General features: G+C 36.3%; 1 protein-coding gene across 45 annotated transcripts in view; it reads right to left on the bottom strand.

The window, feature by feature from the left end:
- The window catches only part of CC2D2B (coiled-coil and C2 domain containing 2B), a 110,150-nt gene that overhangs the window by 42,334 nt on the left and 52,335 nt on the right, over positions 1-15,481 (bottom strand). For 38 of the 45 annotated variants that reach the window (XR_007406835.1, XR_007406838.1, XR_007406839.1 and 35 more), the window contains 5 exons: positions 13,578-13,670; positions 13,302-13,393; positions 6,627-6,797; positions 1,176-1,272; positions 275-384 (listed from right to left, as the gene is read on the bottom strand). The exons of 1 other annotated variant lie outside the window; for it this stretch is intronic. Coding sequence is in view for 37 of the 44 variants with exons in the window: in XM_025466646.3 (XP_025322431.1) it covers positions 275-384; positions 1,176-1,272; positions 6,627-6,797; positions 13,302-13,393; positions 13,578-13,670 (563 nt within the window). In the remaining 7 variants the exon portion in view is untranslated. Of the gene's footprint in view, positions 1-274; positions 385-1,175; positions 1,273-6,626; positions 6,798-13,301; positions 13,394-13,577; positions 13,671-15,481 lie in introns of those variants that run through there. 6 more of the 45 variants (XM_049103447.1, XM_049103459.1, XM_049103462.1 and 3 more) reach the window with 3 other exon arrangements.

Raw genomic sequence — 15,481 nt, 5'->3', positions numbered from 1 at the left:
GGTAATGGTAATATTCAATTTTTTAAGCTGGGTGGTAGATACACCCAAGTATTCATATTATTATTTTTCCTCAGAACTTACATTTGCATATACATTATATATATATCAATATGTATATTGATATATATCAATACCTATGTAAGAGATATTTCATAATTTGTAAGATTAAACAATAAAGCCTATCTCAATGATTATTTTCAACAAATGGCTGAAGAAAGCAATTTTGTTACTGCTCTTTTTTTAGAAGCTGAGGTAAAAATAGATTCCAACCTACATAAAATCTACTTTAATTTCTTCATTCCAGCATGGATGAGATCCACTTGCAGTACTGGTTTTGTATACAGTGTGTTGAAAGGAAACTTCCACAAAAGGTTGTACAGTATCCTGAAACAAATAATAAACATTGACTAGCTTTTTGCACTATTTTATATAGTTAATGAAAGGTAGAAGGCTAGGAAATTACTTGAATACTGGCTGACCACTGGATGGCTTACTTTTTCTAGATTGTCAAACAGCCATTTTTCATTCATTCATTTAATAAACATTTATTGGTCCTATTCAATATCAGATACTTTTCTAGGATTGAAAGATAAATGGAACTTACCCCTAAGGACTTTATAGTCTATCAGAAAAATAAACAGGTAAACAATTTCAATCAAATGTGAAAAATAAAAGAAATATATTTAAGGTATAATAGTTACTCAGGAGAACCAATGATTAATTTTCTAAGGTAAAGACAAGGAGAACTTCATAGAGAAAACATTGCTGGACCTTGAGCTTTGAAACACTAAATAGTAAGTTTTATGAGGCCAATAATATGGAGCTATGTGGAGGCCATTCCAGGCAAAGGAAAGGTAAAGAGGCCTTCTAGAAGTAGTGGTATGATGATACTGTCTTGGGGAGGAGAGAGACGTGGTTGACTGGTAGGTAAGGGTCAGATGATAGATTTTTGTAGGCATTCTAAAGAAGCTTGTACTTTATTTTATAGGCCTTGAGAGCAGGGGATCAGGGAATGAATCAGTTAGGATTACATCTTATACAGAGTACCTTCATTGTGTTCTAGAAAATCAACTGGAAGCTTAAGACTCTAGAGATGGAGAGACCAATTATGAGCCAGTTGTTATCCAGAGCAAACATAATCAAAATTATATTTTACAGAAGTGTTTAAAACTTACCTCATTTAAGATCTCATCTGATTCTACAGATTTGATTGTTTCTTTATGTCTGAGGCAAGATATTGATGATTTCAAATAAGTAGGTAGATCCAAGACTCTTCACGAAAAACAATATAGAGATATACATGTTAAATAACTTTAACAGACAGTAGGAATTAAGATGGCAGAGGAGTGGGGGGACCCTAAGTTTGTCTCATACCTCAAATACAACTAGATAGTTATCAAATCATTCTGAACACTGAAGAAATCAATCAGAGTTCTGAGAAAACAAATACTGCAAGTCTACAAGTAAAAAAGCTATCACCTTTTGGAAGGTAGGAGGTATGGAGGCTTGATTCTGGTGTGATATAGCTGAGGGTATCGTGGTGGGAAGGGAGCCTGCTTAAGGAGGGTACTGCAAAGTATCATAAGCAGCAGAGGCAAAATCAAAGTTTTAGAAGTCTGCTACAGCAGGGGCCCTGCCTGGTTTAAAGGTGCTCAGTTGGCAAAGTGGGGCAGGATCTCAGATGTGGCACTGTGTTCTGAGGAACCCCTGGGATGCAAGAACAGGTGGCACCTAGGCGATGCACTGTTCCCAGGCATGGGAGCATGGAACCTGGCTGAGAACAGCGAGTCTAGGTGCCATCTTTCTGCTTTGTGTTGCCATAAACTGAGAACCACTGCATGGTCATGCAACCACTTTCCTGGAATGGGTCCAGCAAAAGGCAGAAGTGAGGTGAGACACTCCTTGGGAGTAACAGCATTGGACCATGCCATGGGAGTCCCTAAAATTTGGAATTTTGAAACTCAGCCAGGCAGGGCAGAGTTCTGATGGAAACTGGGGAGACAAGTGTGATTGACTGCTCTTATGTGAGGACTCACTGAAGAGTAGGGGGCACATATTTTCAGCTCCAGGGCTAGTGAGGAAAGCACTGCCATATTCATCCCACCCATCTCAATGCTGAGAGCCCTCAGGGAGCAAAAACAGTGCCAGATAGTGGAGTCCAGAGCCGCTTACATCAAGTCTTGCCTCTCTGTACCCTCAAAGCGTATTTTCACTGGGTCAAATCAACCTGAGAATCAGGGCTGCAGGTCCCTCCTGCAGAAGACCAGCACAAACAACTCACTCCCACCAAGTTTACTGATCATAGAGAGTTGCAAAGCTTCAGCCCTAGGGCAAAACAGTATCTAGCATCCTTTGTACTTTTATTCTTTAGCTTTTTAGTTTTTTTTTTTTCAGGTAGCTTCTTATTTTTTCAATTATTTTAAAATTTTTACATACACTTAATATTTTTTATTTTTTGTTTCATTTCTCTTTCTTTCTCTTTCTTTCTTTCTTTCTCTTTCTTTCTTTCTTTCTTTCTTTCTTTCTTTCTTTCTTTCTTTCTTTCTTCTTGGGATCTAGTTTCTTTTCATAAGCAGACCAAAACAAATTCAAGATCTAGTTTTTAATTGTTGTTTTGTTGTTGTTGCTGCTGCTGCTATTGTTGTTGTTTTTTCTTTTTTTTCTTTTTTTCTTTTCTGGACAAAATGATGAGATGGACAAATTCACCCCAAAAGAAAGAACAGAAAGTAGTACTCCCAGCCAGGGATTTAATCAATATAGATATAACTAAGACGTCTAAAATAGAATTTAAAACATTTATAAAGATACTAGCTGAGCTTGAAAAAAGCATAGAAGACACTAGATAATCCCTCACTGTAGAGATAAAGGAACTAAAATCTAGCCAGGCTGAAATTTAAAATGCTGTAACTGAGCTGCAGGCCCAAGTGGAGGCCATAAAAATGAGGATGAATGAAACAGAAGAGAAAATCAGTTAATACAGAAGATAAAATTATGGAAAATAATGAAGCTAAAATGAAGAGGGAAAGAAAGCTATTAGATCATGAAGATAGATTTAGGGAACTCAGCAATTCCGTAAAGTGAAATAATATCCATATTATAGACTGAAGGTTTATTTGAACAAATTATAGCTGAAAACTTCCCTACTCTGGGGAAGACAACAGGCATTCAAGTCCAAGAGGCACAGAGAACTCCTCTCAAAATCAACAAAAACAGGTCAACACCATAACATATTATAGTGAAATTTGCAAATTGCAAAGATGAAGAGAAAATTCTGAAAGCAGTTTAGAACAAGAAGTCCTTAACCTATAAGGGTCGACACATAAGACTGGTAGCAGACCTGTCCACAGAAACCTGGAAGGCCAGAAAGGACTGGCATGATATATTCAATGTGATAAATGGGAAAATATGCAGCCAAGAATACTTTATCCATCAAGACTGTCTCATTCAGAAGGGAAGGAGAGATAATTTCCAAGACAAACAAAACTAAAGGAATTCATGAACACCAAATCAGCCCTGCAAGAAACATTAAAGGGGACCTTTTGAGTAGGAAAGAGAGACCAAAAGCAACAAAGACCAAAAAGGAACAGAGACAATCTACAGGAACAGCGACTTTACAGGTAATACAGTGGTACTAAATTCATATCTTCCAATAATTACTCTGAATGTCAACGGACTATATGCCCTAATCAAAAGACATAGGGTATCAGAATGGATAAAAAAAAAAAAAAAACAAGACCCATCAATATGCTTCTTTCAAGAGACTCATTTTAGACCCCAAACCTCCAGATTCAAAGTGAGGGTATGGAGAACCATTTATCATGCTAATAGAAATCAAAAGAAAGCTAGAGTAGCCATCCTTGTATCAGACAAACTAGATTTTAAACCAAAGACTGTAATAAGGGATGAGGAAGGACACTGTATCATAATAAAGGGATCTATCCAGCAAGAAGATCCAACAAATGTAAATACTTACGTCTCTAACACTGGAGCAGCTAAATATATAAATCAATAACAAACTTAAAGAAACGCACTGATAATAATACAATAATCATAGGCGATTTTAACATCGCATTCACAGCAACGAACAGATCATCTAAGCAGAAAATAAACAAGGAAACAAGGGCTTTGAATGACACACTGGACCAGATGGACCTACCACATATATTCAGAGTATTCCATCCTAAAGCAGCAGAATACATATTCTTTTCAAGTGGACATAGAACATTTTCCAGAATAGATCACATACTGGGTCACAAATAAGAACTCAACTGGTACAAAAAGATTAAGATCATACCATTCATATTTTCAGACCAAATGATATGAAACAAAGTCAACCACAAGAAAACATTTGGAAGAACCACAGTACATGGAGGTTAAAGAACTATCCTACCAAAGAATGAATGGGTCAACCAGGAAATTAAAGAAAAAATTTTAAAATACATGGAAACATAGGAAAATGAAAACACAACAGTTCAAAACCTTTCAGATGTAGCAAAGATGGGCCTAAGAGAAAAGTATACAGCAATACAAGCCTTCCTCAAGAAGCAAGAAACATCTCAAATATACAGCCTAACTTTACACCTAAAGGATCTGGAAAAAGAACAGCAAATAAAGCCTAAATCCGGCAGGATAAGAGAAATAATAAAGATTAGAGCAGAAATCAATGATATAAAAATTAAAAAAAACAGTAGAACAAATCAACAAAACCAGGAATTTGTTCTTTGAAAGAATTAACAAGATTAACAAACCCTTAGCCAGACTTATTAAAAAGAAAAAAGACCCAAATAAATAAAATCATGAATGCAAGAGGAGAGATCACAGCCAACACAAAGAAATGCAAATAATTATAAGAGAATATTATGAGCAGGGAATTAGGTGATCTGGAAGAAATGTGCAAATACCTAGAAGCATATAAACTACCAAAACTGAAATACGAAGAGATAGAAAACTTGAACAGACCCATAACCAGCAAAGAAATTGAATCAGTAAAGCAAGGATGCAGAGAAAGGGGAGCCTTCTTAGACTGTTGACCAGAATACAAACTGGTGCAGCCATTCTGGAAAACAGTATGGAGTTCCTCAAAAAGTTAAAAATAGAACTACCCTATAATCCAGCAATTGCACTACAGGTATTTATCCAAGGGATAAAAATATAGTGATTTGAAGGGGTACATGCACCCGTTTATATTAGCAATATCCACAATAGCCAAAATTTGGAAAGCCCAGATGTTCATCAACAGATAAATGGATAAAGAAGAACTGGTATATATTATATATGAGTCACTAAATTCTACCCCTAAAGCTAATATATGTTATATATTAACACTATATGTTAACTAAATTGAATTTAAATCTTAAAAATTTTTAAATAAATAAATAACTTTAACATTAGTTTTGGTAGGAATAAGCAAGATTTTTGCCTCAATTCATGGTGATAAATAATTCGGTTACCATGGGTCTTACAGAGTTTGTTTTGGATCTTCTTATTGTTGGTGGTTAGAACTAAACATCTGATGATCACCACTCTGGAAGAGGGGCTCCTAAATGCTGAACCATGGATTGGATTCAGTCTGTGATAAAGTTTTCACTGGTCTTCAGCAAAGGAGAAAAATAAGGCAAGTGATACTTTGAGATTATATCCTTCCTATTTTTGGTGTTACAATATTCTTTCTTTTTACAAATTGATGATTATAGAAACTGGTAGTGATTTTATGATATTCTTATTGCACAAAAGTTAGCCTTTGGAATGTGCATTTGTTTTGAGAACATCAATTCTATTAGATAAATAAGGTTGTAGCTTATGAAACACAGGAAAAACTCTTAGGAGGTTTTAACTCTTAGTACCTAGTAAAAATATTTTTCATATGTAGAATTCATGGGATGTGGTAAACATAAGATAAACAAGTAAAGCACATATATGTTACACATAAAGAGAGATACTTAATATTCCTGAGACACCTGGGTTCTAAATATCAATAATATATGATTCATGCATGAGACAAAATACATAAGACACTCAATATTCAAGACACACTAAATTCACGAGCATTTAATACGCATAATGACTTAATTTGGCCACTAAATGGTGATACCATTCTGGCCCCATAGATCCTCTGCTCAAGAAATGAAAATAAAACCCATTGAGTGCCTGCAGAAGAGTTGGATAAGATATGATTTTTGCAGAGGTCAACTAAAATAACAAATCCAAAACAGAGCCTACTCTCTTCTGTGTTCCTTTTGCAGTACTGAGAGGGGCCAGTGGCAGAGAACAGTGCAGGTGGCAACAGTAAGGTCACAAATTCTCACGATAGGGAACATGGGCAAAAGGCATTTATTTGACATTTGGCACCCCAAAATACACATGATTAAGTTACTGTGCTCATCTCAAACTTCTGAAAACTTTTCATACATAGCAACGACAGTACGACTATCCAAATGAAGATTTCAACTTTCATTCCGTTTCTGTAATATGGAGCATTAACCAAGTGCAAAATTTCACACATAAGATAGAATTTCCTATTTATTTATTTTAAATGTTTACATTTAAGACAGAGTTTTTTGCAAAAAAATTAAAATTAAAATTAATAGAGCTTTTACAACTGTAAAAATTGGTGCACAGTGTCTTACCTATTTACTGCTATGTTCCTGGTAGGAATATTATAAGCCCGCAGTATTCTGACAAGAATCTTAATATCTCCATCACAGATGGTTTGTGCTGCTACCTTTTTCCTTTCTTTCCTCTGAGGCTTTAACTTTCTGTGTTGTTCAACTAGCTTACAAACTGCATCTGTCAACTGGCTAAAGATAAAAAAGGGATCATCTGCATATACACAAGATAACTTTGTTTTAAAAGACATCAATTTGTAAAGTTAATTATTGTAAATTAGGCCATTATTCTGAACCATATTCTCTCCATTGTAGAGGGGAGACAGAGTTGTCTTAAACCCAAGGTAAAAACCTCTTTCTGAGCACAGAAGAGATGCTTGGCTCACTCCCATGTTATGAGAAAATGTGATTGCTCCATGCAATTGGGTACATGGTCCAAGAAGAGATAGCCACATAGAGAGGTAATTCCACAAAACATGATGTTCTTTCAGAATGTTATTCATTTTTTCAGGAATCATTCTCTTTAAAGTGATTAGATACTCAACTTTTCTACATGACTCTGAAACAAGAATTAGTTATACAAGCTGCCAACAAAAATCCATGGAATTACAGTTTTATGGTCACATTCATTTTCCCCTCAAAAACTGAAAATAAAATACAATAGGTTTCAGCATCTTAACCAATTAAAACTGTTTTTTGGTAACACTAGGAATCTGCAAGTGGCCCCAGGGAGGATTTCCAGAAACAAGGCATCCCTACTCCTGGTCTTACCCCTAAGATTCAGAGGTAGGACAATATGAGAATTGAGTTGAGCCAAAAGATTCCCCCAACTGCTGTCTGTGGATCATACTCACATTTGGCCGAGGAGTCAGTTTTGAAAGGGGGAGATTATATATAGGCTTAGTATGTGGTGCTGCCAGCAATTTTTCTTAAAAAAATTTTTTTATTGGAGTTCAATTTGCCAACATACATACCAAGTGCTCATCCCACCAAGTGCCCCCCATGCTGCCCATCACCAAACACCCCAACCCCCGCCCACCTCCTCTTCCACTACTCCTTGTTCATTTCCCAGAGTTAGGTCTCTCATGTTTTGTCACCTTCACTGATATTTCCACTCATTTTCTCTCCTTTCCCTTTATTCCCTTTCACTAATTTTGATATTCCCCAAACGAATAAGACCATATAATGTTTGTCCTTCTCCAATTTACTTATTTCACTCAGCATAATACCCTCCAGGTCCCTCCAGGTTGAAGCAAATGGTGGGTATTTGTCATTTCTAATGGCTGAGTAATATTCCATTGTATGCATAGACCACATCTTCTTTATCCATTCATCTTTCGATGTACACTGAGGCTCCTTCCACCCTTTGGCTATTCTGGACATGCTGCTATAAACCTTGGGGTGAGGTGTCCCAGTGTTTCACTGCATCTGTATCTTTGGGGTAAACACCCAGCAGAGCAATTGCTGGGTCATAGGGCAGGTCTATCTTTAACTCTTTGAGGAACACCCACACAGTTTTCCAGAGTGGCTGTACCAGTTCACATTCCCACCAACAGTGCAAAAGGCTTCCCCTATCTCCACATCCTCTCCACATTTGTTGTTTCCTGTCTTGTTAATTTTCCCCATTCTCACTGGTGTGAGGTGGTATCTCATTGTGGTTTTGATTTGTATATCCCTGGTGGCCAGTGATGAGGAGCATTTTCTCATGTGCATGTTGGCCATGTCTATGTATTCCTCTGTGACATTTCTGTTCATGTCTTTTGCCCATTTCATGACTGGATTGTTTGTTTCTTTACTGTTGAGTTTAATAAGTTCCTGATAGATCTTGGATACTAGCCCTTTATCTGATGGGTAATTTGCAAATATCTTCTCCCATTCTATAGGTTGTCCTTTAGTTTTGTTGACTGTTTCTCTTGCTGTGCAGAAGCTTTTTATCTTGATGAAGTCCCAATAATTCATTTTTGCTTTAGTTTCTCTTGCCTTCATGGATGTATCTTGCAAGAAGTTGCTGTGGCCAAGTTCAAAAAGGGTGTTGCCTGTGTTCGCCTCTAGGATTTTGATGGAACCTTGTCTCACGTTTAGATCTTTCATCCATTTTGAGATTATCTTTGTGTATGGTGTAAGAGAATGGTCTAGTTTCATTCTTCTGCATGTGGATGTCCAATTTTCCCAGCACCATTTATTGAAGAGACTGTCTTTTTTCCAGTGGATAGTCTTTCCTGCTTTGTCGAATATTAGTTGACCATAAAGTTGAGGGTCCACTACTGGATTCTCTATTCTGTTCCATTGATCTATGTGTCTGTTTTTGTGCCAGTCCACACTGTCTTGATGACCACAGCTTTGTAGTACAACCTGAAATCTGGCATTGTGATGCCACCAACTATGGTTTTCTTATTTAATATTCCCCTGGCTATTTGGGGTCTTTTCTATTTCCACACAAATCTTCTTTTTTTTTTTTAAGGTTTTACTTATTTATTCATGAGACACAGAGATTGGGGGGGGGGGGGCAGAGATACAGGCAGAGGGAGAAGCAGGCTCCATGCAAGGAGTCTGATGTGAGACTGGATCCCAGGTCTCCAGGATCAGGACCTGGGCTGAAGGTGGCGCTAAACCGCTGAGCCACCTGGGCTGCTCTCCACACAAATAAGATGATTTGTTCCAACTCTCTGAAGAAAGTTCGTGGCATTTTGATAGTGATTGCATTAAATGTGTAAATTGCCCTGGGTAGCATTGACATTTTCACAATATTAATTCTTCCAATCCATGAGCATGGAATATTTTTTCCATCTCTTTGTGTCTTCCTCAATTTCTTTCAGAAGTGTTCTGTAGTTTACCTCTTTGGTTAGGTTTATTCCTAGGTATCTTATGCTTTTGGGTGCAATTGTAAATGGGATTGACTCCTTAATTTCTCTTTCTTCAGTCTCATTGTTAGCGTATAGAAATGCCACTGACTTCCAGACATTGATTTTGTATCCTGCCACACTGCCGAATTGCTATATGAGTTTGGCAATCTTGGGGTGGAGACTTTTGGGTTTTCTAAGTACAGTATCATGTCGTCTGTAAAGAGGGAGAGTTTGACTTCTTCTTTGTCAATTTGAATGCCTTTTATTTCTTTTTGTTGCCTGATTGCTGAGGCTAGGATTTCTAGTACTATGTTGAGTAACAGTGGTGAGAGTGGACATCTTTTTCTTGTTCCTGATCTTAGGGAAAAGGCTCCCAGTGTTTCCCCATTGAGAATATTTGCAGTGGGCTTTTCATAGATGGCTTTTAAGATGGTGAGGAATGTTCCCTCTATCCCTACACTCTGAAGAGTTTTGATCAGGAATGGATGCTGTATTTTGTCAAATGCTTTCTCTGCATCTACTGGGGGGATCATATGGTTCTTGTTTTTTCTCTTACTGATATGATCAATCACATTGATTGCTTTATGAGTGTTGAACCAGCCTTGCATCCCGGGGATAAATCCCACTTGGTCATATGAATAATCTTCTTAATGTATTGTTGGATCCGATTGGCTAGTATCTTGTTGAGAATTTTTGCATCTGTGTTCATCAGGGATATTGGTCTATAATTCTCCTTTTTGGTGGGATCTTTGTCTGCTTTTGGAATTAAGGTGATGCTGGCCTCATAGAACGAGTTTGGAAGAACTCCATCCCTTTCTATCTTTTGGATCAGCTTTAGTAGAATAGGTATTGTTTCTTCTTTATTTTTTATTTTTTTTTGTTTCTTCTTTAAACGTTTGATAGAATTCCCCTGGGAAGCCATCTGGCCCTGGACTTTTGTGTCATGGGAGGTTTTTGATGACTGCTTCAATTTCCTCCGTGGTTATTGGGTTGTTGGGGTTTTCTATTTTTTCCTGTTCCAGTTTTGGTAGTTTGTGGTTTTCCAGAAATGCGTCCATTTCTTCTAGATTGCCTAATTTATTAGCTTATAGGTGCTCATAATAAGTTTTTAAAATTGTCTCCTTGGTATTTATTGTGTTGATCTCTCCTTTCTCATTCATGATTTTATTAATTTGAGTCTTTTCTCTTTTGTTTTTAATAAGGCTGGCTAATGGTTTATCTATCTTACTAATTCTTTCAAAGACCTAACTCTTGGTTTTGTTGATGTGTTCCACAGTTCTTCTGGTCTCTATTTCATTGAGTTCTGCTCGAATCTTTATTCTCTTCTTCTGCTGGGTGTACGATCTATTTGCTATTTTTTCTCCAGTTTCTTTAGGTCCAAGGTTAGCTTTTGTATTTCAGTTCTTTCCAGTTTTTGGATGGATGCTTGTATTGCGATGTATTTCCCTTAGGACTGCTGTTGCTGTATCCCAAAGATTTTGAACGGTTGTATCTTCATTCTCACTAGTTTCCACGATCTTTTTAATTCTCTAATTTCATGGTTGACCCTTTCATCTTTTAGCAGGATGGTCTTTAACCTCCACGTGTTTGAATTTCTTCCAAATTTCTTCTTGTGATTGAGTTCAAGTTTCTTTTTTTTTTTTTTTTTTTTTTGAGTTCAAGTTTCAAAGCATTATGGTATGAAAATATGCAGGGGACAATCCCAATCTTTTGGTATCAGTTAAGACCTGTTTTGTGATGCAGTATGTGGTCTATTCTGGAGAAAGTTCCACGTGCACTTGAGAAGAATGTGTATTCAGCTGCGTTTGGATGGAAAGTTCAGGAAATATCTGTGAAATCCATCTGGTCCAGTGTATCATTTAAAGCTCTTGTTTCTTTGGAGATGTTGTGCTTAGAAGACCTGTCGATTGTAGAAAGTGCTGTGTTCAGGTCACCAAGTATAAGTGTATTATTATCTAAGTATGTCTTAACTTTGGTTATTAACTGATTGATATACTTGGCAGCTCCCATATTTGGGGCATAAATATTCATGATTATTAGGTCCTCTTGTTGGATAGATCCTTTAAGTATGATATAGTGTCCCTCTTCATCTCTTACTACAGTCTTTGGGATATACTTAAATTTATGTGATATGAGGATGGGTACCCCTGCTTTCTTTTGAGGACCATTTGAATGGTAAATGGTTCTCCAACCTTTTATTTTCAGGCTGTAGGTGTCCTTACGTCTAAAATGAGCCTCTTGTAGACAGTAAATAGATGGGTCTTGCTTTTCTATACAGTCTGAAACCCTGCGTCTTTTGATGGCATCATTAAGCCCGTTCACGTTCAGTGTTACTATTGAAAGATATGAATTTAGTGTCATCATAATACCTATTCAGTCATCATTTTAGTGGCTTATTTCTTTGCGCTTCCTCTTTCTTTTACAGAGTACCCCTTAATATTTCTTGCAGAGCTGGTTTTGTGGTCACATATGCTTTCAGTTTCTGCTTATCTTGGAAGCTCTTTATCTCTCCTTCTATTCTGAATGACAGCCTTGCTGGATAGAGTATGTATTCTTGGCTGCATGTTCTTCTCATGTAGGACCCTGAATATATCCTGGACCTTTCTGGCCTGCCAGGTCTCTGTGGAGAGATAAGCTGTTAATCTAATATTTCTCCCCATATAAGTTAGGGATCTCTTGTCTCTTGCTGCTTTAAGGATCTTCTCTTTATCTTTGGAATTTGAAAGTTTCACTATTAAACTGTGTTGAACGGTTTTTATTGATTTTAGGGGGGAATCTCTCTATCTCCTGGATCTGAATGCCTGTTTCCCTCCCCAAGTTAGGGAAGTTCTCAGCTATGATTTGTTCAAATATTCTTTCTGGTCCTCTGTCCCTTTCGGTGCCCTCTGGAACCCCAATTAAATGTAGATTTTTCCTTCTTAGGCTGTCATTTATTTCCCTTAACCTATCCTCATGGTCTTTTAATTGTTTTTCTCTTTTTTTCCCCAGCTTCCTTCCTTGCCATCAACTTGTCTTCTATGTCACTCACTGGTTCTTCTGCCTCACTAACCCTCATCGTTAGGACCTCCAGTTTCGATTGCATCTCATTTAATTGATTTTTAATTTCGGCCTGATTAGATCTAAATTCTGCAGTCATGAAGTCTCTCGAATCCTTTATGCTTTTTTCCAGAGCCATCAGTAGCTTTATAATTGCGCTTCTGAATTGGCTTTCTGACATTGAATTGTAATCCAAATTTTGTAATTCTGTGGGAGAGAGGACTGTTTCTATTCTTTCTTTTGTGGTGAGTTTTTCCTCCTAGTCATTTTGCTCAGTGCAGAGTAGCCAAAAACAAGTTGTACTTGATAGAAGGCTTGAACTCTTCTCACTGTAGCATTCCAGCTGTTCTCTCTTTAAATCTCAGGCTGAATTTCATAGGTTTTCAGGATGATTTGAAAGTTATCTAGGTAAGTTGGTGGGGACAGGTGACTTGGGGACCCTACTCTTCCGCCATCTGCCCCGCCTCCGCCATTTTTCTAATAGCAGTTCCAGGACAGGAAAATCTTGGGGCAAAACTAATTTGGGACAAAGGTATTTCTTTTCTTTTTCTTTCTTGCCCTAAAAACTATCAATAAGGAGAGCATTACAAACTATGTAATTGAAAATACATATCATATAGGTATGTCCAAAATGCAATTTTAAAATAACCCAATATATTTTATTTTATTTTATTTTTTTAAACCCAATATATTTTAAACACTATATTTCACTTTATGCCTTGTAAATGCATCCTCTGACATGTAACTTAAAATCAAAACAAAGAACTTTGAAGGCACTAGTTTAAAGCTTTATATTTCATATTTAAATAATATATACCTTGCAGATACAATTTCTTCATAATCAGCTACAACATCTGATAAGTTAAATTTGCTAACTTTAACAATTCTTTTCATTATCAATCTTCTCATCTACAAAAAAGTAAATTTAATTTAGGGAAATAATAGTTTATATTTGAAGATTAAGAATTTACAATGCTACTGGTTTCACATTTTTTACTCTCGATTTTTGTAAGTAATGAATGGAAAGGGAAATTAGGAAGATTTCACAAAAGTAGATGCAAACATACTGATGATGTTATTTTGTTATCATTACCTTTTTCAGAAAATTGGCAGAATTAATTCTTTGTGTAGTAATAGAATTGACATCTGAAATGGAGATATCCTTCTCTATCTGACTTTCATATTCCTAAACAGAGAATTTAGTTTTACCTCTTCAATGTAACAGAGTTCAGCTATGATACATTGCAATAAAATATTAAATAATGAATATTCACTTTCGTTCATGTGTAGGAGACACTGGCAACACTCTGGCACAAGAGAAGAAAATATTTCTTTCTTTTTTTTTTTTTTTAAGTATTTTATTTATTTATTCATGTGAGACACAGAGAATGAGGCAGAGACATTGGCAGAAAGAGATGCAGGCTTACGCAGGAAGCCCGATCTGGGACTCAATCCTGGGACTCCGGGATCACAGAGAAGAAAATATTTCTTTCAGAGTTTCCCACTGAGTGTTGGTAAGAACAGCTTTTGACTATATTTTATTTGCTTCTGGGATGAGGTCCATTCATCTTTTAAATTAGAGTAATGTTGAGAAAAAGAATTTTGCGATTGAGAAATTATGAAAAAAATGTGAAAATGACTGAAATATTCTCTTTTTTAAAAATGTTTTTAATTTATTTATCCATGAGAGACACAGAGAGAGAGAGAAGCAGAGACACAGGCAGTGGGAGAAGCAGGCTCCATGCCTGGAGCGTGATGTGGGACTCAATCCCGGGTCTCCAGGATCACACCCTGGGCTGAAGGCGGTGCTAAACCACTGAACCACCCAGGCTGCCCCCTTTTTCTTTATACTTTTTGTGTTTTAGGAAATACTTTCTTACCCCAAGATTAAGATATCCATTTAAAGTTTTGCTTTTTACAAAGTTTTGCTTTTATTAATTTTTTATTTTAATTCCAGTATAATTAATATAATTCACATGTAGTCCTCATTACATATGGTATTTATTCCTTTTGTGAGGTCTGAATCTTAATTTTCTTTCTAGACAGATGACCAGAACCACTAAACAAATAGTTCATTCTTTTCCAACTGATTTGTGATGATACCTATCAAATAAAAAGTCTTTACACATGTATAAGTCTGTTTTGAGCCCCTCTGTTCTATTTCACTGGTTTGGAATTGCATTACTATGTGTATGAAATAATCTGGGGGAACTGGCATCCTACAATGCTGGCACCTTGCAACTTCCTATCAGTGAACATTTACTCAGAATTTTTTTTACATCATTCAAAATGTTTTGTAATTTTCTCAAGTTCTTACATATATTTTTGTTAAATATATTTCTATATATCTTAGATGTTTTCATTGCCATTGCAAGGGGTATCTTCATTAAGTTACAATTAGTGGGTTTTTACTGGTGTACAGAATGCTATTTATTTTTTGTCTTTAATTTTTCCTCAACTTTTTCAAAACTATAGAAAATTAGCAAGAATGTTAAAATCCATATATCCATCCTCTTAAGTAATTATAGTTGACCTCTGAAAACATGGATTTAAATTGTGCAGGTACACTCGGATGAAGACTTTTTGCAGTATGATACTGAAAATGTATTTTTTCTTCCTTATGATTTTCTTAATAGCATTTTCTTTTCTCTAGCTTACTTTATTGTAAGAATACAGTGTGTAATATGTGTAACATTAAAAAAATGTGTCAACGCTTTCTGTTATCAGGTAGCTTATCAACAATAGCCCATTATTATTTCAGTTTTGGAGAGGTCAAAAGTTATACGTAGATTTTCGATTGCTCAGGGTTTGGTACTCCTAATCCCCTGTCATTAAGGGGTGAACTATGTCCTTTGACACATCTGCTTAATCTGTAAACCTTGCCTATTGTACACAGGGTTTTTTGTTTGTTTGTTTTTGTTTTCATTTTGTTTTGCTAACTCTGGCAAAACCCAACTCTGTGAGGACATGTCACAAGAAGCTTACTCCCCATTAGGG

The sequence above is a fragment of the Canis lupus genome, chromosome 28 (assembly GCF_003254725.2).
Source record: "Canis lupus dingo isolate Sandy chromosome 28, ASM325472v2, whole genome shotgun sequence".
Lineage (NCBI taxonomy): Eukaryota > Metazoa > Chordata > Mammalia > Carnivora > Canidae > Canis > Canis lupus.
This window is presented reverse-complemented; position numbering and strand designations above follow the sequence as displayed.